The following is a 24,357-nucleotide window of genomic DNA, read 5'->3' as shown; positions in this document are numbered from 1 at the left end:
TATGGCAAAGCCTAAGAATACTGAAGTCAAAAACTTGAAAAATACTGAGAGGACAATAAATATAAAAATAAATAAATAAATATCTCCGGACAAACCGCGCGTCTACATCTAGTAGGACAAGTCTGCCAGAAAACAACATAGTTCGGCAAACTGACACAAAAAAAACAACAATCTTAGAACTGAAAATCACAACCCTGGCTGCCATCTAAACAATAGTCTACTGCAACCTACATTAAAGAGAAAATACTGCATTGGCTGGAAGGTTTGTTCTTAAATGGAGATTAAATGTAGGAAGCGAAGAAGGTTTCACAACAATATTAGAGCCCTGAAGTCCGAACAGAGTCCTCTAATATTACTGGACAACAAAGTGCAATGCCCTCACATTGGCTTCGCCCAACTTCTGTTTTGGGCAGTTATGATATACAACATCACCAAAGTACTCTATTAATGCTTCCAGAAAAACTCAGATGTGGTAAGGCTTTAGAAACCTTTCCAAACAAACTGAGAATAATACTAACATTTGTTTGACAGTTGAGTGTTTTGATGCATCCATCATCACGATCACCAGAGCAATCTTACCAATTCCTCACCTGCTGCAGGAGGATGCTGGCCACTAACTGTCGGCAAATCCAATGAGCTATCAGACATGACATGCTTAAGATCACCTCCAACGTCAGACAGCTTCATGTCAAACTGAACAGAAAGTGCATCTTCTGAATCTTCCTTTCCAACACTGCTTCCGCCAATTGAAGGGAGATCAAGAGACTTGACAGATGCAGAGTCTTCTTTGGCCTGTTTAAATGCTGCCACTTTGTCTACGAGAGATTTTTCTGAATTGTTGAATGAAGAGAACTTGTTGGGCTGAAAGTCAGCAAAGTCATCATCGATCTTTGCTAAAGATGGGGCAGTATCTCGGAGTTCCTCATAACCCTGTACAGGCCCATCTAAAGAAAGCTGCTTGAAGATATCATACTTGCTGGAGTTGTCTGCTGTTGAAAGCTGGGCACTTTGTATTGAGGTGGAAGAGGAGGAACTTGGTAGAACAGTAGCTTCCTGTTTAATAGTGTTACACTTCTCATTGGTCTTTTGCTCTGATGAGCCAGTATTATTATTAAAAGCCATGAAATCAGCAAAATCATCCTGTCCTGTAACCAGCCCACCATTTGAGGACCCACCAAAAAGATTGAAATCTCCAAATTCGTCAGTTAGGCTTGAGCTCTTATTGGGTGTCATTGATACAGGAAGAGATGATGGTGGTAATGGGGGTGCAGGGAAGGATGCAGATTTTGTTGAACTAAGAGTAGCGCTGGTGGGGAATGATTGAGATCTGAGATCCCCGGAGGAACTCACTGAGGAAAAGAGGTCCAATTCTTTAAGGTCCACAGTTCTTGGCTGAGCAGGAGGCTTCTGTTGTAAAGTGAGAGAAGGGAAAGGTGCTGGGAAATTTGTGTCTTTGGAGGGTGGGTCTAGTGGAGAAATGCTGTCTGCCGTTTTAAAGTCTGTGAATCCATCATCTGTTCCTTCTGATCTGAAGTCTGCAAAGCCTTCGCCTGATGAGATGAAAATAAGAAAATAGTTAGATGGACAATACAATAAAAATGCATTTTAAACTTAGTAATTATTTGTCTTATTTTGTGGCCCTCACCTTTCAGTGAGCATTCATAATAATAATAATAATAATAATAATAATAATAATAATAATAATAATAATAATAATAATAAGAGACAGAGCGTGCAGGTACCTCAACTGAGGTGACCTGGCGCTAAAAAAACAATAGCAGTGATCAAGGAGACATTGAAGCGACACAGGTTGAAAGTACACGATTCCTGAATGCAAACAATTTAAATGTAACTTAGGTGATACCTAAATACGTTAAAAAATATTTTATATCATCCATGATTTCCAGCAACCGTTTTAACCATTCATCAGCAAAAGTTACAATAGGACAGGTTTGATGGACAAAGTAGTCAGGATGTCGCCAGCCACGTTGCAAAGGTGATATGGGCACCAAAGTCCTCCTGGAGTTGATGGACAATGGGGAAAAGAGTTAGTCACTAATGCCTTTTTATAACAGCCTTTGACCAACCAGCAACTGAACTCTTATGAAAATAACTTTAGGAGTGAAAAAGTATTAAAAATAATTTAGCAAATCTACACTGGAAAGGTGTTTTTCTTCCAAGTGTACTCTTTTTGGATGGGTTCTCTACCAACGATTTACCAGTGATTTGAGATGAACTAGTCTTTTTCTTGCTTTGAGGGCACAATGCCTACATTTTGAGGGCAAACAGCTAATCTGCTGGGTTTATAATGGGGATCGAATTCAGCAAAAGAACAGGGATCTGTCCCAGCAAATTAGCACTTGAAACTGTGATGTATAACTTTACCATAAAACCTTGGTTACTTTCACCTCTAGTCTTGAAAACCCAAAAGAAAATACACCCAATCAATTTGTACTATTATTTTTGTACACACACCAGAATACAAATCACTCAATTTCACAAATGTATCAATAAAATAAACTAATTATACAAGTATTTTTTTCAAAAAGCCAAAAACTATTTTAAAACCATAAATTATATTGGTGGGAGGTTTGTTTTTTTAGTAAAGTATAAAACTAGTTTATATTTTGAGACAGAATCGGGATATCAATCCAGGAAAAGGGAAAGTACAGCATTTCAAAATGCACTTTCATGATGATTAAGGAACGCTTAGGTTTTAGTCCAACTGCATTGATCATAATTAATAAAGTGGCCCCAAAATAAAATGCCAGATATTTCAAGATTACAAAACTTTGTGAAATTAATGTTTGTTTTTCAAGAAAATTACTTTATATAGTAACAGACAAGCACTGCACAGCAACAAAAACTTACTGTTGGGTCGTAAACTTTTCCATTTGAAATGCAAGCTGGTGAAAGGGTTAAAAATATCAGCCAAAGAAGAGTTGTCAAGCCCTTCACGAAAGTGGTGTTGTCTTCAATCTCGAGTCCCACAGACAGCAAGCATAATGTAACACTGAGTGAACTGAATTAATTTACCAACATCTGTAGAGATCTGGCTTTAAGGGCAGAACAAGTGCCATTTGTGTTAACTCTGAATGAATCACTTCACGCTTGTTGTCGCCTTTATATGCTTTGTCAGTAAGGTTACCTTGTATACCCATCCACACACAGTCCATTGTTTTCTGTGCAACAGAAACATCCAATGAATGCTTTTAAGAGCCATATTTTTTTGTCATATTAATTCTGTGTTGTGGGTTCGTAATGGACTCAATCGCTTAAGATGGTATGTGACCTGTCGATGTCAGAGGTACATGAAGAATTAAAAAAACATTATATTTTCCCCAAACTCATAAGAAGACCTCTTTGTTATCACGCACTGATGATGCAAATTAATTATCTAGCACTTATTTACTAATAAAGTCCTTTTGAATTACCTGCGGAGCACATCATCTATCTGTTAACTTCAGAGGAGGGAACATTTCAAAGATCAGGATTTACTTTCTTAACCTTAACACATTAGTAAAAGCTTTTTATTTGGAATATTGGTTCTCTGCTCATCCATAGGCGCGATTCCAACTTCATTAAGTCCAGTATTAATGCGTATGAACCTCTAATCACTTTCCCTAGAGGTTTGTTTTTGCAGAGTCTATTGAAGGTTTCTTCTGTGTTGACAAAAATGAAGGAATAATCTCAGTGATTTTTCTGATAGGGTCAGAGATGCATTACAACATTTATGGTTTAAATCTTTTAATTATTTTGAAATAGCAAAGATAACAATAGCCACCACCTACATCCACTGGCCGGTGGGGAACAAAACAATCAACACAAACTAAAAAGAGAATAGAAACTAAGAGAGAGATGATCCTAAGCGCATTACTACATTTACACGATAGACACTGCACCCAAAAAAATTAAGTGAGTTATATTACCTTAGACTGCAAACAGTGTTTCAATACTACCTAACTGAAACCCCCATCATAATTCCCCGACAGGAATGCTATAAATCAGTCTCTTTCAACGCCAGTATCCCAAACACAGAATCCACCTGATCGAAAAGCACTGTGTAGTTGGGAATGTTGTACGCCACTGATAGAGCAGCAAAAATAAGATTGTCTGCCTCCTCTCAGACTATGGACATACAACAGGGTCACCGTGGTACCTTTCTCAGGTCTGAAACCACACTGGGGATTACCCTGGATGTTGGTAGCTTCCAAGTCACATTGGTGATGCTTCAGTTTCAACAATGGATTGGAGATAGCACATCAAAATTTAAAGCTTGATAAACTGTTTAGTAGTCTAAAATATTAATAGTCACCGACTGAAGGGGACTGATGAGGTTATGATAGTTATAGATGACAGTGTCACACAAATGAGACAGTGGCCAATGGTCCTGAAGCAGATGGCAAAAGATTTTGGAGCCAGATGTTTTAGGCAGCAACGTTTCAGAATGGTTGAAGACTGGCTGTTCAGCCACTACGGGAGGGCAGTATTTCTAGGGAGCTGGCAAAGGACAGCTCAGTAGGGTTCACTAATATTTCTCTTAAACGTCCAACTGCAAGTGCTTTAATAATATATATATTTTTTTACTATGGCACATGGCAACTGGGAAGGGTAAGCACATTGAATGCTTAAAACTACGCTTCTGTCAGGGTACACACACAAGTCCTTTGCTTGTTTCAACATTTTGCAGGAACAATGTACAAGTCATTATCGTGTGGTAGATGTAATGGCTAAAGGTACAGGGGGATCATCATCAAATATTTCCTTTGCAGGTTTGACAGGGCTTCAATAAAAACTATCTTGCTTTGGTAAGAGTCACCTATTGTTGCAACTACTGTACACAGTAACTTCTCCCGCTGGTTGAGGAGTCCTCTCAGATTAATGCAACTTGAAACAGTGACAAAACCACAAGGGTGGTAGCCAAAGTGACGGTCTCAGTTTTAGTGGCTACCTGCCACTTTACCCACTTACTCATCAGACATGCTGTTCTACAATTGCAACTACCATATGACTCAACTGTTGCTGAAAATTGTTCTGGGTATTGAGTGGCTGAACAAGAGATAGGCCACTTACCTTTGTGGAACGGGAGCCCTAGACTACACATGTCAGGAGGAGGTCCGGTCGACGGTTTGCGACCGGAATTGACAGACGTGGAGATACACATGCCCATCAAATTGGTGGCTGCAGGTATGCCATTGAGTGGCAACCACAAGGTTTGAATGCTGGATAATATCAGCAGAGTGTGGCACTAACCCCTAGCCCAGAAGAAGTTGCTGACCATGAATGACAGGCAACAAAACATGTTGGCTTCATATAGGTTAAAATGAGGCTCAACCGGAGTGTTGGTTTTAAGCAAATATCCAGCAGCAAATAAAGCATACCATTTATCTAGTGGTATCTAGCTCAGTTTTAGTGGGGCGGAGCAATGAATAGCGGTGCTCTCACCCAGGGGGTTGGGCGATTATAGGTGCAAGCAGTTAGGTTCACATTTGAGTTTTTACGAATCACCTACACATTTATTCACTACATTTTCTTTTGTGGTTGGAAGGAGCCAATGATAAGCGGAACACACTGACGAGTACCAGTCAGCAGTTCCTTGGTGGTTGCTCCCATGAGGTTCCTTCCATCCCTACACACATTTTTTCACTACACTCTGAGAATCGAAAGGGAGGTAGGAATATATATGTAGACACAGCCACGCAGATGTTTTTAGTAAGGAAAGAGGCACACCCTGTTTAGTAACGCAAATGCGCTGCGGACTAGATATACCTTCACACAGTAGGAGGCAGGTGATGTTCTAGAAAGCCTATGATAGCTGGGACCAGGTTTTATGTTGATAATACTTTGAGTGGAGGGTAACCTGAGTCCACTGTTTTCCACTAGGCTCCTACTTTGTTATGGGAGTACTACGTCACCCAGCTCTCACATGAGCAAGAGAGGCCAAAACTTTCTGCAACGCGCTTGAAAAGTGCAGGACATGTCCCGCAGCACGGGACGCCCCTGGGGCAAGAGAGGGCCTGTATGCACTTGCCCATGGCTACCCAAGGCTGAGCTGGGCAACCTCTTTTAGTTCCAACATCTCACTAGTCATCTTTATTTATATTGCTTTACTGAATGGCAAGGCCTGAAGGTGAAAAGAAAGTCTGCACTATTGTCCTCTGAGGAACACCCACTAACTGCCACAATTACGAACTTCCTCACGAATTCCATTGGAACAAATAATAATACTGAGATTGAATGCGTTGAGGAGAGGTTGGCGCCACTAAAAAGCCTCCCAACGGCTGTGAGTATGATGGTGGATCCATAGGCAGCTTGTTCCAATGAGAGCAATGAAACTACTCCTGTACCTCCAAATCCATGTGTTTTAATGAAGATTTTGTAGTGGACATCAATATTTCACAGAGTGATTGTAATGGAAGTACGAGCCCCCCCTCCACCAAAAAAAGTGAAGAACTCAGCTAGACAAACTGCCACACGCTCTAAAAAAGCCTGTAAATTCTAGGAAAACTGCAATTACGGCAAAGCCTATTACACACCCAATCAGCAATAAAGAAAAGGGTATTCATGGAGATGAATCATCTGCTTTACATATCAAAACTAATGAGGCAGCCTTGACCACAATCTTTGACCCAAACCTTGCTGTTCTTACGAGCATAGACTTTTCACTGGAAATCTTAGTTGATCAAAGGAATATCAAGAAAAGTGATAAGGGTGCTGGCCTCTACAACCCTGTACAAGCACAAAGACCCTCACATGCTGTTATATCTAGTGCAGCAACAACTGCTGCACAAGATAGGTCATAGTACAAAGTACATTCTGGTTCTGTTAACTCCAATATACCACAGAATGACCCTCCAACAGTAAGCACCACTCTGGTGACTCATCAAAGAGGAACTGTTCACCACATAGTGAATATAGCTCAGAAGGACAGACAGAACTGGTCAGCAAAAATCAGAGCATGGGCTCAAGAGTTACCAACAGGATTCTTCAGCTACTGCCCGAAGCAACACCATTGGTGATTTAAAAAATGTCCCATTTTTAAACCCTAAAAAGGATGAGGATAACTATCAGCGAAAAAAATAAAAATTACATTAGCTGATGACATCTCAGAACTATACAACTGTGAAACTTTATTCAGTAATACAATCAATATACAACAGGTTTACTGGGTAGGATGCAGTCTCAAGGAAGAGTAAGGTGCCTATACAGTCATCAATTTCAGGAGCATACACATTGTGGGGATTTTGCTGGAAAGGCTGACTCTAGCACCTTCCTCCCATAGATGCATTACGGCAGTACCATTGAGCTATTTTTATAAACCTATCGGCACAGAGTCATTTAAATTTTCCACCCATGTAGTGTCTTCCTAAAGCCCTTTTGCAATACCAACATATAGTCGGTTCTCACTCCAGGAGCAAGTTGACAGACTCTTGAATATGTGGTCATCTTCGGTCTATGGTTGAACTGAAGTTACAAACTTAAAATATAAAACTAAAGGGTGGACAATGTCAAAGACTGAGGGTCGGGCATCATAGAGGAGGCTTGCTCACACTGATCTCAACCTCTATGGACAAGGAGATTTATAAAATGTATCTTGACTCTGCCCACCTCCGAATTGTTATTCACATGCATAAGCCCAGGGAAATGCTGGTTATTGTACATTTTGTGCATCATAATTTTATATCCAGTAACAAAGACATAGCAACCTCTCGAGTAGTTTCTCAGTAAGATTTTAATTGAGCCCAACATGGATTTTGCCATGGTCTAGGGAGGTGATTATAATTGCAGGTTGTGTTCAGTCTCCAAGCACTCTGCATGTGGAGCAATAGGATGCAACACTGAGGATTATTGACATTTCGAGCTTAGCTGATGTGGAGATGTTTTTAATTCTATATTGACTAGGTATTCTCTTTTCCTTGCTATTGATCCTGTGCCTCGCCCTGCAACTGGATACATCACACACATGGGAAGAGGTACAGGTAGTCATATAGACTTCATTGCGCTTTCTCAGCAATATTTCTTAAGCCTCCGATTTCTCAATATTGAATAACTGTTTAAGTGACCATTATCCCCTAGCGGTCTCCTTTGGCCTGGGCATCGAGAACAGTAGAATAATCCTGTCACCATGCCAATTAATATATACGGTGTCAAAGAAGTGCTATCTCCACCTAGTTCTTTTGGACCTCACCTCAGCATTGTATGGGGCGTTGGTTTACCTTCTGGCCCAATAGCATAAAGATGTGGCTAGTTGCAGAAAACACAGAGCAAACTGGGGATGCCCCCCCCCCCCCTTTGCTCCCCCCCGCATATAAAAATGAAGCAAGGCTGTGTGTTCGTACCTTTCCTGTGTTGTATATATATTAATAAGTTTACACCAGGCTAAACCACTGGACAGGTGCACCCCGGGTGGGTTTTAGGAAGCTCCCCACTCTACTTTACTCAGATGATTGTGTCCTAATGTGAAGGAATGGTGTGGGCACTCAGAGGCTGCTGAAATAATTAGCACTATTTATGGATAAGATGGGCAGAAGGACAAATTCTGCTAAATCACTTAATAGTAGAAGGTAATATATGTTTTAGATTATAACCACACAACATTAATGGTGAAAAGCTCTCTGATGTCCCAACATTCACCTATCTAGGCATCCCCTTTGATTGTAAAGGCACATGGTCACATCTGATAAAGGTTAGAAAATCCTGGTTTGATCAAACCATTGAGGCCCTTTTCAGATTTGCCAGAAAGTTTGGCTTCGAACCTAGAGATGCGATGATTAATATCTATGAAGCATGCTGGTGCTCTACTGTTACACATTGGGCTGAGGTCTGGGGCTATTGTAACATCTCAAAATTACAGGTTAAAGAAACCGAATTCCTGAGAAGGCTTCAGTCTGTACCCCTCTCCCCGCCTCTCCCACCAACAGCCTCCCCATATTGCTCTGCGATATGGAGCTACGTTTATGGACTGTGCACGATCGTATTAAACTAGCCCCACTTATTCTATGGTATTCCATCTGGACCAATCAGGAAATCCTACTTAATCAAGAGATAATAAATTAATGTTTATCTCTTGATTACACACATAGCATCCCATGGCTGAGACACATTAAGGAGCAATTTTCCATGCTAGGAAGACCTGATTGTTTTGGCAACTCGCAGAATAGCTCCACTGTTTCTAAACAGCAGTTAAAAACAAGATTATATAGCCCTATGTAAAAGGCGAAGACAAGATTTGGTGAAGAATACAGTGTCTGGCTATCTTACATAAGTAACAACGGATTCAATGGAACCCTATCTTTTGTTTACACTCCAACATTCCCAAAGATTTTATCTGGTAAGGTTCGGATTCAACATAGCCCACTTTTTAGTTTCACACCCCGGCAATGGTTATATAAACTCTGCCCTTGAACCGTGCACCTGCAATTCGTGTGCACTTTTTCTGTTTCTGTAAGGTATATGATGCACCCAGGAATACATTCTTAATTCCACTGTTAAAGTCTATACACATTAGGAGGTTCAGACTTGTCCTGCTTTACTTGCAGCTCTTAAAAACTGAATATATTTGTCTAACTTCTATGTAACTGTGAGAATGAGAATCCTAGAGGGGAAATAGTATTTTATTGTGACAAGTGTTGGTGATTTCATAAAATTTGTAGGTTATACGTCATATGCTATATCTGTAAAAGCATTTCTGTAACCATATTTAAATAGATGGATGGCTTGGTGGAGACTGTAATGAATATAAGTGCCCTGCCCACAGTCTTAGCCACCTTGGCACATTGCACTTTTGTAATATGATATTTTTGGTTTAAGGAATCTCAAATCTACTTGAACCTTTTATTTTTATGAGGTAGGCATTTTTTTATTTTAGGTGATGTCTCGTATGATTAAGATACTGTATGGATAATTTTTCATAAGAGTAGATCTGTGATGTATTGTAATGATGTTTTCATATTGAGCATTTTTTAATTTTATTTTTATAACTGAATAAAGATTATTTTGACTCTGATCCACACTTGGCATTCACAACTTTATTTACAGGTCATAAGGTTTGTTAAAGTTATTTTTCAGAAGGCAGACTACGTTATGCCCATCATGTTGAATACAACTGTGGGAATTATTCACAAACCTAATTACTATTATCCCTTTGCTTCCCACAAACATCTTTCTATACACTTAACAATATTTAGAATAGATACCCCAGCAATACCAACGCCGGTGGTGGGTCTGCGAACAAAGATCACACCAGAAAGTCACGGAGAACAGAAAGGCCAAAGAAGCCATCTCTCCGGACTTGACTGTCAAGGAAATAATGCTTGGTAAAAGTGTGCAACGAGGCCCACGTGGCTGCCTGACAGATGTCTTGTAGGGTGGACACCACATCCCAATACAGTAGTAGCTGCTGTTGTCCTAGTAGAATGGGTGCGCAACCCCACCAGAGATTTCTTTTTAGCTAGACAATAACAGGCTTTGATACACAAGACAACCCAGCTGGACATAGTCCTCTTGTGTGCAGCTCGGCCTTTCTTGGCACCTACATAGACAACAACGAGCTGGTCATCCACCCGGAAGTGTTGTGTGCAACTTAAGTAAAATGAAAGCGCACGTTTTGGGTCCAGACTCTGGGGCCTCTCTTCCCCTCTGGGGACTTGAAAAGAGAGGGCTGATCAGGAAGCCTGAGAAAGGCCGAGATTGCAGAAAGGTAGCCCTTGATAGTGCCCAGAGCAGAGCCCTGCCGTGCCAACGAAAGAAGGAACAAAAGGACCTCTGAAAGAGGTACAGAAAGGGGATCCACAGCCTTTGCTGTGCACCATGCCACAAATTTGTTCCACCTGCAGGCGTGTACCGATTTAGTGGAGGAATTCCTGGCTGCCAGAATGACATCACAGACTTCAGGAGGCAAGTCTAACAGAATCAACTGTCGCCGCTCAATCGCCACGCATGTAGTTGGAGGCTGGACAGGTTCAGGTTGAGGACCGTCCCCTGCTGCTGTGTCAGAAGATCCTCCCGAAGAGGCAGTCGGATCGGGGGATCCACGCTCATACTGAGTAGCTCTGGATACCAAACTATTCGAGCCCAGTCTGGTGACAAGAATAACTTGGGCCCGGTCATGCCGGATCTTCTTCAGCACTCTGGGCAGAAGTGGTAGAGGCAGAAAGGCATACAACAGACCGCAGCTCCACTCGCAAAGAAAAGCATCGCCGAGCGAGTGCCGCCTTGGAAATTCCAACGCGAACAACCGCTAACATTGCGCGTTCTCTTTGGTGGCGAATAGATCTAACCACGACACTCCCCACTATCGAAAGAGTAGTTGCACAACCTCCAAGTGAAGATGCCATTCGTGATCCATCAGGCACCGGCGGCTGAGTTTGTCCGCCCTGGAGTTCAAAGAAGGTGCCAGGTGTTGAGCCGTCAATGAAATGCCTGGACGTTCCAGCCATTTACAGAGGCGCAGAGCCTCCTTACATTGGGTCCACGACCCCACCCCACCTTGTTTGCAATACCAGATGGCGGTGGTGTTGTCTGTACACCTGCATCACCTTCCCCTTGACAGAGGGAGGGAATGCCTTCAGTGCAAAAAGGATTGCCTGAAGTTCCAGAAGCTTGATATGGAGCGAGGACTCCGCTGGAGACCAGAGGCCTCTGATCTCCGCCTCTCCCATGTGTCTGCCCCTTCCCAGGAGGGACGCATCCATCACCACTGTGTGCATCGGTTTGGGGAGGGAGAGAGATCTACCGCTGACCCAATGCTGATTTGTGAGCCACCACTGCAATTGTTATGCAGTGCCCTCCGAGATCTGGATGTAGTCGGACAGGTTCCCCTGATGCTGCGCCCACTGGAACTTCAGGTCCCACTACGACCACCGCCATCACTTTCGTGAACACACGAGGGGCGCTTGAAAGGCCAAAGGGGAGCACGGTGAACTGAAAATGCTCCTGCCCTACCATAAATCGCAGGTAACGCCGGTGGCCGGCAGGATGGGGATATGAAAATAGGCGTCCTGCAGGTCCAACACTACCAACCAGTCTTGCAGGTCGAGGGCAGACAAGACCAGAGCAAGTGTGAGCATCTTGAACTTCCCCTTTCGGAGTAAGCGATTGACATCCTGCAGGTCCAAGATAGGACGCAGGCCTTTGTCCTTCCTTAGAACCAAGAAGTAGTGGGAGTAACAACCACATCCTACTTATCGCGTTGGAACGCGCTCGATGGCCCCCTTGGCCAAGAGGGCCGTAACTTTCTGCTGGAAGTGATCCCCCGACATGGGGTGGTACTGTGGTGGCATGGCTGGAGGGGTAGTCTTGAAGGGGAGGGAGTAGCCCCTTCGGCAAGTTTCAGAACCCACTTGTCCGAAGTGATTGTGCGCCATTCGTGGAGGTGATGGCGAATCCTGCCACCCACTGGTGTCTGGTGGGCCTGAAACACCAGACTAGGAAGGTTTGGAGGTAGTGGCTGCAGGGGGCTGGTGGACTGACGCGCACGCTGGCCCTGTGACGCACATCTGCGTGTCCCACGTCTGCGGCCGTGCCGAGACTGTTGCTGCGCAGGCCTGTGGCTCTGAAACGAACATGCTTAGCCGCCCCTTCCTTGGCCACGAAAGGAGCGAAAAGCAGAAAGAGTGCTAGTGACCGAAAGCCCTTAGGACTTGGCCGTAGCCCATGAGTCCTTAAAACGTTCCAACACGCAATTTGCTTTATCGCCCAACAGGCGAGTGCCATCAAAGGCCATGTCCATCAACGTGTTCTGGACATCCCCAGAAAAGCCAGTCGTCCTCAGCCAGGAGTGACGGTGTAGCGCCACTGTCGTTGAAATCGCCCTGCCCAGCCAGTCAGCAGTGTCAAGACCACAACGGATGGTGAACTTGGCTGCGTCTTTCCCCTCAGCAATAGCCTGGGAAAGTATTGTCCGAGCCTCCACCTGACACTGAGGCAGCACTTGCAAAACTGTATCCCACACAGAATGGTAATAACAGCCCAAGAGACATGCGGTGTTCACAGATGTACAGTTTCTTGGATTCCTATCCGGGGGTGTGGATGGGAATGCGCTTGGGGACGCAGAGGCTTGGACAACCATGCTCTCTGAGTGGGGTGTTGGGAGAGGAAAACAGGGTCACCCCTGGCCTGGCGATGGAGTCTGGCCACGTTCTTGTCCACAGGAGCCCCTGTGTTGGGCCTGGACCAGGTGCCCAAAAGAACGTCTCAGAGTGCATCGTTAAAGGGCAGCAGTGTCTCCATAGAAGCAGAAGCTGGCCAAAGCACCTATGTCAGGAGGTTAGTCCTGACGGCCACAGTAGAGAGCTCGAGGTGGAGAGCCTCGGCTGCCCTACGCAACACCATAGAATATGATCCACCCTCCTCCGTAGCCTCGGTAGAAGGAAACAGCGCGCCAGGTTTCGGAGAATAATCCTGGTCACCTGCGTCCCCCGGATCCTCATCCCAGTCCGGGTCTAATTCGCATTGGGCTGCGAGAGAGTCCTCAGACCCCTCCCAGTCCTCTCCGTCCTCCATAGCCTGTGGAAGAGGTGCAACATACGGAGGTGGGTGGACAAAGGGAAAGAAATTCCCAAACGGCTTTGGAATCGGCGTTGGTCGACACCCTTCTGGCACCTGTCCCACACCGGGGAGAGAGCCGGGGACGGCGTCAGTCGGCTCTGCGTCCTGCGTCGGCGATGCCGGTGGAGGTCGTACAGGGCCAACCAGCATGGACGGGGATCCAGGCCTTGATCCACGGGGGTCCCTCGGCGTCAACTCCGTAGTGGTCGACATCGGGGTCGGCAACGTCGAAGATTGAGGACCCCCAGGGCCCAAAGGTGCACTGGCGGGGCCGGACAGTCTGAAGACACATGCCATGGCTGACACGAACTCCTGGAGCTGGGCTGGAGTCGCTGATGGACCCGGAAAGGGCGGGTAGGCCATTGGCAACTGCGTAGGCTCTGCCGGAGCCGCAGGGACAACGCCACCTGCACCCTTAGCCATGTCACGCGACCGTCTAGGGGAAGGCGAAGAGCGACAACGCTTCTTTGCCTTTTTGTGCTTCGCCTTACCAGACTCAAGTGCGAAGACTTCGAAAGATGGTGATGGCTCCGCAGCCGGTCCCTCGACCTCCCTCGGTACCGGGACCTAGAATGGCACGGAACAGACTCCTGGGCATCCAGCCACTTTCGGGAACGCTCCTGGAAAGTTTTCAAAGCCATGGCCCGGCAGTGAGGGCACGTCTCCGAGTTGTGGTCGGGCCCAGGCAGTAGAGACACTCATGGTGCGGGTCAGTCACCGACATCGTGCGGGGTGGGGGTGGTCACACACCGCGCAGGGCTTAAAACCGGGCATTCCTTTGCACCTGTTGATTGATATATACTTGAAAACAGACAAAAAAGTCCCAAAAAACTCAATCAAAAAAATGACTATGGGGTACCGCTCTCTCTGGATCTGCACTTGCTGGCATGGAAAAATAAAAAACTGACATCAGCCTGCGTGGGCGCGTCTAAGTAGCTCCAGCGACGTCATATAATAATAATAACGGAGTTTATAAAGCACCTGGTTACACTAGGCTAGTGTGTCCCCGCTAGGTGCCAGCCTATCAAAACCCCTCATTGCCATCATATCACCCCATCCCCATCCCCATCAACCTTACCCCGGCCTACCCCCTGGGAAATAAATGCGTTTCCAGCTCTTTACGAAAGGCCAGCTCTGAGGTTTCCAACCGGAATGTCAGAGGTAGTTTATTCCATTGTTGTGCTGCCAGAAAGCGGATAGAACCCCCTCCCAGTCTCGCTCTTCTGATCTTAGGGGCCTTAACCTGTCCCGCCCCGCTGGATCTCAAATGCCGGGTCGGGTTGTATGGAGTTAGCAGTTTCTGAAGAGAACGGGGCCCTTTCACCTGTGTAATCCGATAACTCACACATAGGGCTTTGAACCGCACCCGTTCCTTGACCGGCAGCCAATGTAGCGTCTCCAGAGCCTTCTTAAAAGGAGCTCTCTTAGGCAGCATCAGCACCAGGCGAGCCAGCGCATTCTGTATGCGCTGTAGCCTCTGGATACACCTAACATTTGCTCCCAGATAAAGGATGTTGCAATAGTCCAGCCTTGATGTAACTAAGGCATGGACCAAGGATTTCCTGGCTGTATTAGGTAATAGGTCCAGGGTTTTCCTGAGCGCCCGCAAAATGCCAAAACAGATGCCTGCAACTCGTCTTGTGTGGTACTCAAATGAGATCTTGGAGTCAAGCCATACCCCCAAATTCCTGACTTGTTCACTAGGTGAGGGTAGGGTGCCGAGCGTCTGAGGCCACCACGCCGAAGTCCACACTGACAGCGCCTTCCCGACAATCAGCACCTCGGTTTTATCACAGTTTAATTTGAGGTAGTTATTGGCCATCCATACCGCCAGTTCTTGTAAACAAGAGGTGAAATTACTGGCTGCACTCTCATCTGGTTATGTCAAAGCCATGACCAGCTGAGTGTCGTCTGTGTACGACACAACCTCCACCCCTAATTTTTCGATAATCTCCGCCACTGGTGCCACATACAGATTGAAAAGGGTCGGTCTGAGACTGGACCCTTGTGGGACCCCCCTGTTTCAGGCAAATGGCTTTTGACCTAAGTGGTCCCTGTGCCACCTAGAAGCTACGATCTTGAAGAGAGGATTCCAGCCTTTCCCACACCTTACCAGCCCCTCCACCCCTTGTTAGACACTGTAGCAGAGTGTGATGCGCTACAGTGTTAAATGCAGCACTTAAATCCAGTAGGATTAGTGCCGCTGTCTGACCCTCATCCACAAGTCTTCGTAGGGTCTCAGTGGAGAAGAGCAAAGCTGACTCCGTCAAGTGGAATGCGCGGAAACCAGATTGAGTGGGATGGAGCAGCTTGTGGGTGTCAATGTGGGCTGTCAATTGCTTGTTAACCTTCTCCGCGATCTTAGCGAAGTAGGGTAAAAGCGAGATGGGGCACAAGTTGTCTAATTGCTCCATGCTGATATTCGGCTTTTTTTTTTTCAAAGGGAGCACCACTGCCTCCCTCCATGTTTTCGGCACCTTTTCTGCGCAGAAAAATAGTTCTAACAGGTGTCTAATATATGGCTCTAAGGTCTCAACACTACCTCTTAGTACTCTAGGTGGCGCAGGATCTTTGGGAGAGCCAGATTATCTTGCTCAGCGTGTCCCAATCAGGGACAATGAAGGTCACTAGACATTCTGTTCCATTTATACTGCTGGGTCTTTCATCTGCCACATACCCTTCTCTGGCAGCAACCGGGAAGGTGGAGTAAATCCTCTCCACCTTATTAGCAAAGAACTTTGCCACCCGGTTACAAGATTCCACTGATCCGGTCACGGGTGCCTCTAAACTAGATAAAGATGATATTTCTTTATAAACCGTGAACAACTCCTTGACTGAACGGTCCGTCCTCTCTATCCTCTTTTTATAATAGGAAGACTGCGTCTTTCTGATTAGGGCATGATTCCTCTTGAGGCTGGCTTTATATTCGCTCTTGTGTATTTACAGAAAGCCTCTTCTCCAGGGTCTCTCAAGGCGCTTACATGTGGTCTTTGCTTCCCTCAACTCAACCCCAAACCATGTAGCAGATTTCATCTGTCACACTGGCCCTTTACTGGACCAGGGTGCAGGGTTATCAAGCGCCTCCAGAATGTGCCTGTCTAGGGCCTCACAGGCCTACTATCTCCTGACCGCCCGGAGGTCCCCTGCGCACCAGGGCCCTATTAAAATCTCAAAGGAAAGGTCTGCCCATCTTGCCTCTCCTTATTTCCCACCTTCACCGGCGTTTTGACTGCAGTCACCTTTACCCTGAAGGAGATCAAAAAATGGTAAGACCATATAACAGGTACCGGGGGTTCAATTTCTAGAGTCTCCCAATTCGTGAAAATTGTGTCAAGTAGATGCACCAACTGATGAGTGGGGCGCTCCGATTTTAGCAGCATTTGTAAAGCTGCTAACTCTTGGCGAATTTCCTGGGCCCCTACATTTGAGACATCGTCCAAATGAAGATTCAAGTCCCCCAGCAAGAGCAGCTTCTCATATCTAATGGCCGGCTGCATTAAACGTTCAATGAGACTTGCAGCAAATCGCGTAGGAGTTCCATGGGGGTCTATAAACTAAAAATCCTTTTATGACATAGTTATTAGAAACTGCGACAGAAAAATAAACAGCTTCACTGTCTGCTATGTCAACCGACTCTAGGGTGCACTGTATGGTATGTTTATGTATTATGGCGATCCCTCCTCCCCTCCCTGTGGGTCTGTCTACTCTACAGATTCCATAGCCCCGGGGGAGCGCCTCTATAATTTTCGGGGCAGACTCCTCGTCAAGCCACGTTTCTGTGAGTAAAAGTACGTCCCCCTGACCATCCACCAGGTAGTGAAATAACTCAGCTCTATGCTTTGTTAGAGATCTACAATTGATCAGGGCAAGACTCAGAGACTGCTCAAAGTCCTGCATCTCTTGTTATTATTCTCGAGCTTCATGCTATGTTTACATTTATCCTCCATGATAGTGCATAGAGCAAATAACTCCTGGCGTTTATATTGCTTCTTCACCTCAAAACCGCCAAGGGTTCTGGCCCCAGGCCCCAGACTGCCGCAGACGGGCTTGCCTTCGGCGCGTCCGCTGAGCGCGTCCACTGCGTGGTCGCTGGGGCATGTAACCTTTATGCCTGCTCTCGCCTGCAACTAGAGCACTGACCGCACTAGGCGGAAGTGCAAGGCTCTCCCTACCACGCCTTCTGGGTAACGGTACTAGCTACCGCGCCGGACCAGGGTGGGAAGGACACAGCACCCAGCTCAGGCCTCAGTACTTGGGTAAGTAACCACAGCGACCCCCTTGCGCTTCCCAGCTTCTCCATGAGCAACTTCCAGTTTCCACCACAAAGCAAGTTAAAAATGCCACACCAGAGTTTTTAAAAGCAATGAAGTAAAATGACATGCTGGAAGCCTGTGCGGCCGTACCAAACGAGTCAGGGGGACACTGCCACCGCCATCCTTCTTCGCAGCGCAGCCGCCAGCCCAAGCGTCCTTTATGCCTGCTCTCGCCTGCGACTAGAGCGCTAACCACAGTAGGCGGAAGTACCTGGCTCTCCCTACCCTACCCTCTGCACAAGGGTACTAGCTACTGCGTCAGACCACGGCGGGAAGGACACAGCACATAGCTCAGGCCTCCGTACTTGGGTAAGTAACCACAGCGACCCCCTTGTGCTTCCCAGCGTCCCAGTGAGCAACTTCCAGGTTCCTGGAAGCGCTGGAAGCCTGTGCGGCCATACCAAACGAGTCAGGGGGACTCTGCCACCGCCCTCCCATCATCTCGGCGACTACGACGCCAGTGACGCACGCGGAGCCGTACGACGACGCCTACCGACGCGCAGGGGCTCTGCGGACAAAAAAACTTTCCGGATCCAGTCGGACACCTGGGGATATTCCAATGTATGGAATCTATATTCTGAAGTAGGGAATCTATCACCAACGTGTCTCTTTCAGATTCTACTTTACCTATTAATACTCCAATGCTACTTGGGTTAGACAAATAAAGAAAAATTAAACAAACCATCCTCTTTAGTTTTGTAGAATGTTGGGTGCTTTACACCACCACCTCTCTGATAAAGGCCCTCAATATTAAGCGAAAAATGGGGCAACATTTACTTTAGGGGTTTGAACTGTACTTGGAGGACAGAGTCAATTGTTTCAAATGTCAATTGTAATAATGAGGGACACATGTTAAAATATAACGTTGAGAACAGCCAGAACACAGATCTTTTTCATGGGTCTTTTGTGCATTTGTAACAACCACATTTGTTGGTACATCCCTCTGCAATATCACTTGTGAAGTGCAGATAATATTGGGCTGTTTGTCCTAATTGTATAACACCTTTGACACTCACATGTTATCTCAAATTGATATCTGATTTCTTTAGATAAAAGGTTCTTGTATACTCACGTGTGAAATAATGAACTATATGCTAAACAGATATTTTAGATTCATTCGGTGGTTGACAGCAATGCAAGCCAGGATATTGGAAAAGAGTCAGTTGGTCTCTGCAGGAAGTATTTAAGCCATAATAGTTTTTTGCATGAGACCTGGGAATGTCAACTTGCATGGAAATTCCAAAAGGAGGTGTTGAGGAAGGGCTTGTGATATGTCCAATTTTCTCTCCTTTTTGTCCTTTCTTAGGCTATTTCTCTTATATTTCAAAGTCTCACCAGTGCTTGTGAGGCTAGGATTTATACGAACCAAAAACAAGTAACAGGCAGAAAGTCTTTCTGTAACTAGCATGAGGATACATTTTGCACACACTCTCCACTTGAAATGGCATGTGATTGAACCAATTTAGAATTACAATTCCCAGAGAAGCAGCAGCTTCAATTCCCAGAGAAGCAGCAGTCCCAGAAGAAAATTAATTGGATGAGGTGGCATGCAATTAACTGGTGTTGCAAATGTTTCTGCCCATGGCAGGTACACGTGGTATGGATTTGTTTCCATCGACCTACGCAATGTATTTGACACGATCAGTTGTGCATAACTAGCTGCTGTATCATATAAAATTTGACTGGGACAAACAGTGATTAAATGGGTTAAATTCATGTGCACGAGTCAGGGCTGGTAGGATAATCTTGGCTCCATTGCAGATCTGTACTGATGCGCACAAGAGTGGCCCTCTATCCTCATTGGTATTTGCATGAGGAATGGATGCATAGTCACCCTAAAGACTCGGAAGCTGCGGCTCAGAATGGTGGACTGAGAGTACCAAACTTTGAATATAACCATAGAGCTGCCACACTTCAATGGGTAGTAGTGTGGTACGATGGGTGATGGATACCCATCCCCAACAGAATGGTCATCGCTTTAGAAGAGAGTGGATGTTGATTAACTCTTGCACAACTAAATTAACCAGACGCATAGGTCAGGAAACCTGGCATTTTTTGTAGCAGTCTCATCCAATGGCTGAGATTATTACAGCCATTGTATAGGCAACACTAGTTTTACGTACTCAGTATGGCTCTTAGAATGATACTGACTAAACCGTGTAGCAGTGAAGTATACAAAAAATGATGGGTGAAATGCTTAATCACTCCGGCACACATCTCAGTCCATCGTGATTTTGCAAGCCATGCCACCTCAAATTGGACCAAAGGGTGAAACAGGTGTTGGATTGCCTTTTTTCCAGTTCAGGAACGTATTGGCCTGGCAGTTAAGGGGGCTATTCCTATTGGAGCAGAGGACAAGACTGATATGCTTATGGCTGGATCCAAACTGTGGTGGCATGGAGTGAAAAATAACAATGGCCGTGGATGCGGCCCGATCAATCCCAGTGGCTAGACAACAGAGGAAGACTTATGAATAAAGTAAATGGCAAACATTTGCTGAAATTAATGAAAGATTAGGATGCCCATGAGGGTCTTTTGATCGCTTATAGGAATGTTGTAGGTGAGCTACACCAGCTGGGGAGCCCGACAGGTATAGAGGAGTCAACAAAGAGACTGACATAACACACAGCATTGACACTAGGAGGCAGATGGAAAGCTATAAAAGCTTAATAGATCTGCTCTAAATTTTGATCATATTGGCCCCACAACTTGGGTATGGAACTCACTGATCGAGAGTGGGAAGAGGCGCGGGTTACCCCCCACACATTTCTAGAGGGACTAGGTTCAAGCTTCAGCAACTTTATTATTTGCATAGGACGTATCTCACTCCCAAAAGAATAAAATTGATATTCCAGACACCCAGTCATGAATGTCACATGTATCTCAATATGTAAGCATATTTGTAATGGCAAGTTGAACTAATAAAATATTGTATATCAATAAACAAACTAACACCCAGGAGGCTAATACCATCATAAATCTGGCGGGCATCGACTTTACTACTGTTGAGGAACAGCTCTTGTCACTCGGACTGTCATATTGTCCGGAATCGAATTTTAATTACATGAGGACGAGGGCGGACAGCTACAGGTTCATACGAAAGCTCAAACTTAAAAAGATCCATCATCAACGAGGCAACCATGGAGATACCAATGGGGAAGTTATCCCATTACAAAAACCGGGTATGTTGGGGTTATTGAACTCGGACTAATATTTGTTGCGGGGCTTGCATAGTTTGGAATGGAGTGACATGGTGGAACCCTATGTTGGTAATCATAGCAATGTGGATATTATGGAGAACACTCCGCAGTCTCAATTGGATGGAACAAATGTCAAACCGCATACCCCTTTCAAACTAAAGTCAAAATACGTTCCTATTATGGCCAGGGATTCTATTGACGTATTCAACAAACAAATAGTGGCACAGATAAAGAAGCTCAATATCACCATCAATAATGCTAAAATGAAATACACTAATCATGACAGAAAATATCACCAACTTATAAACAAACTTAAAAGCAATCATAAAGTCATAATACGAAATTCCGACAAGGGCAGGAATATCATGTTTTGGCCCCTTAAAGAATATTAGGAAGAAGCGCATAATCAACTTAACGATGTCGAATGTTACAGAAAGATATCCCCTACGAAATTTAAAGACACCCAGGAGCTTTTGTTTTCACAACTGTTATTTGGAAAAGCAAGCGTCTGTTAAGTTGGGAGGAGTTTAAATAACTTAAGAAAGAACACCCAACGATCCCGGTGATTTACTTCATACCGAAAGTACATAAAAATATCAGTAAACCACAGGGAAGGCCAATTATAGTTGCCTGTGATAGCCTATTGGGGAAATTATCAAGATACATAGATTTTTTCCTGCAAGACTTTGTTAAGGATCTTAAATCATTTGTGCAGGATACTAGTGATTTCTTACGAAAAATTTGAAATATTGAGTGGAAATCCTCATATTTGTTGATAGCGCTTGATGTCTCCTTATATACATGCATCAGAAATAAGGATGTATGAGGGCTGTGGAATGTTTTCTGATGAATAGATCAATCATCTATGCACAACATACTAATATGCTGCTCAGGATGTTACTGTTCTGTCTGGAAAATAATCTTTTTTTGTTTGATGGCAAAATGTAACAGCAGATCCAGGGTGTTGCTATGGGGGCCAGCTTCTACCCCAGTTATGCCTGCCTGTTTATGGGGTGGTGGGAGGAGCTGGTCCTCATGCAACAATATGAGCAGACATACCAAACTAAAGTCATAACTTGGTTGCGATACATTGATGATATGTTTATAGTTTGGGATGGGGATACAGAGAGCGCCACTGCTTTTATAGATTCATTGAATGTCAATGCAGTCAATTTACATTTTACAGGTGACATCAGTAAAGACATGGTCTCATTTCTAGACGTAAAATTACAGGTGATTAATAACAAATTGTCAACAACCCTCTTTAGGAAACCTACTGCAGGAAATACACTCCTTCACACCTCTAGCGCTCATCCCCCCCATCTAATTAAAAGTATTCCTTATGGGGAGATGTTAGGTGTATTTTCAGTGAAGAAGACGACTTATCAGAAGCAGATGGAAAGTCGTAATAGGTTTCTGGTGAGAGGGTATAGGTCTGAGGTCATTGATGCAGCAATTGCCAAATCTAAAACCTTGGCACGAACGGATTTGCTGCAAAATAGAGATTGAAACATCAACAAAGTAGCTACTGAAGAACCCACTAGATTGATTTTGTCATTCTCACGTCAGGAAAAACAGATTAGGGCCATTGTGAGAAACAATTGAGCGATCGTGAGAGAAGATCCTGTGATTGGTAAATTGTTACCTAACTATCCGGCTGTCACATTCAGGAAAACCAACAGTATGGGCAGCTCACTCACTAGGAGCAATCTAGAAGTGAAGAGTAAAAGCATGTGGCTATCAGCACGGAAGGGATTCTTTAAGTGTGCGGTATGCAAGGCTTGCCAATATGGCGTCAATACTACAAACTATACTACGGCATTTAATAACAGACCGTGTAGTATAGAGCAACATCTTACATGCAAATCGTAATATGCCGTGTATGTATTGAATTGCAGCTGCAATTTGAAATACATTGGTAGCACTGAGCTACAGGCACACAAGAGAATCCTTCAACATTTATGTGCCATTGTTAATAGTGATGATAGCTATCCTGTGGCAAGACATTTTAAAATGAACCACAACAATGACCCCAAACACCTGAAATATTACGTCATAGATGCTGTAGGCCCCCAGAAAAGAGGAGGGGCTAGGGAATCTAAAGTTAGAAGATTGGAGACATCATATTCTAGAGTTTGATTCCAAGCATCCCAGGGGCCTTAACACCAGCGAAGATCTGTATACATTTTTATGACAATATTGAATGTTACAACATATGCATGATATGGCAAATTGAATCCTGTAATCATTATCTTTTGACCACCATGAGTAGCGAAGTAGAACATATTTTAGTAACATCATTCAATTTTTTAAAGGCAAATTTTAGGACAATCTTTTACATATTTAGGATATTTATGGTCAAACTTTAAGACATCGATTTTAGAAAGTGTATCTTATACTTCTATTTAAAATGGTCTGTGGGTTTGACTATTTATTCATTGATGTATATAGCATATTTATTGTCCCAAGCACATTTGCACTTTACAAATTGAGTATCGTTTGGTTTTTGATTTATAAGTATGACACATGAATGGATTCCAGAAACCGGATGCATAAACATGTCAACATAAAAGGGGACCCTTTAAATGAACTGCTTCATGGTCTATGCAATGCTGTAACTTGACATTGATAAACTGTTTTTTATCTGGTACATGGGAATAATTGTTTATGTTTTGCACATGAAGATATTCGTTATTTCCACAAGGTTAGATATACACTTATTTAAAAAAATGGTTGATGATTAGTACATAGTGATTTTTTTTACTACGGGTTACATGTATTGAAGCCGGTATTAATATAGATTTTATATGTGTTTTATATCTTGTATAACCACCATGCAAATATTTGGCTAATTAACAACATTTATATTTTTATTTGGTGCCAAATGGTTGTCAAAAAATATCTATATAGTATTTTGTCCATGTCTATAAAATTGCCAATTGCACTTGTACTTTATAAGGCGGTGAAAATTGTCAGAGAGTTGTCATGTGATCAAGGGCGGGATCGCCCGAAACACGTAATGGCAGAGCTGGCTGAAAAACAATAAAAAATCTTCACATACTTGGGTCCACGCTCGTCTTTTCTAGGGAATACAGATGCTGTGTACGAGTTGAAGGAATATATATCTATCTTTTTATCTTTTGTATTCATATCTCAAGGCACTAGACTGTTTGATCGCACGCCCTCCAATACTCTGCTGAAGGGTTAGGAATAATATTGAATATATTTATGTTCAAAGGCAGCTGGGATCATCGTGCGCAGAGGGTGCGGAGTGACGCTGACACCCGGTCTGTGCT

General features: G+C 44.3%; 1 protein-coding gene across 8 annotated transcripts in view; it reads right to left on the bottom strand.

The window, feature by feature from the left end:
• SYNRG (synergin gamma) overlaps positions 1–24,357 on the bottom strand; it is a 515,412-nt gene that overhangs the window by 214,961 nt on the left and 276,094 nt on the right. For all 8 annotated transcript variants that reach the window (XM_086954875.1, XM_086954876.1, XM_086954879.1 and 5 more), the window contains one exon: positions 591–1,550. In XM_086954875.1, coding sequence (XP_086811001.1) covers positions 591–1,550 — 960 coding nt within the window. The remainder of the gene's footprint in view (positions 1–590; positions 1,551–24,357) is intronic.

The sequence above is a fragment of the Lissotriton vulgaris genome, chromosome 2_1, assembly GCF_964263255.1.
Source record: "Lissotriton vulgaris chromosome 2_1, aLisVul1.2, whole genome shotgun sequence".
Lineage (NCBI taxonomy): Eukaryota > Metazoa > Chordata > Amphibia > Caudata > Salamandridae > Lissotriton > Lissotriton vulgaris.
This window is presented reverse-complemented; position numbering and strand designations above follow the sequence as displayed.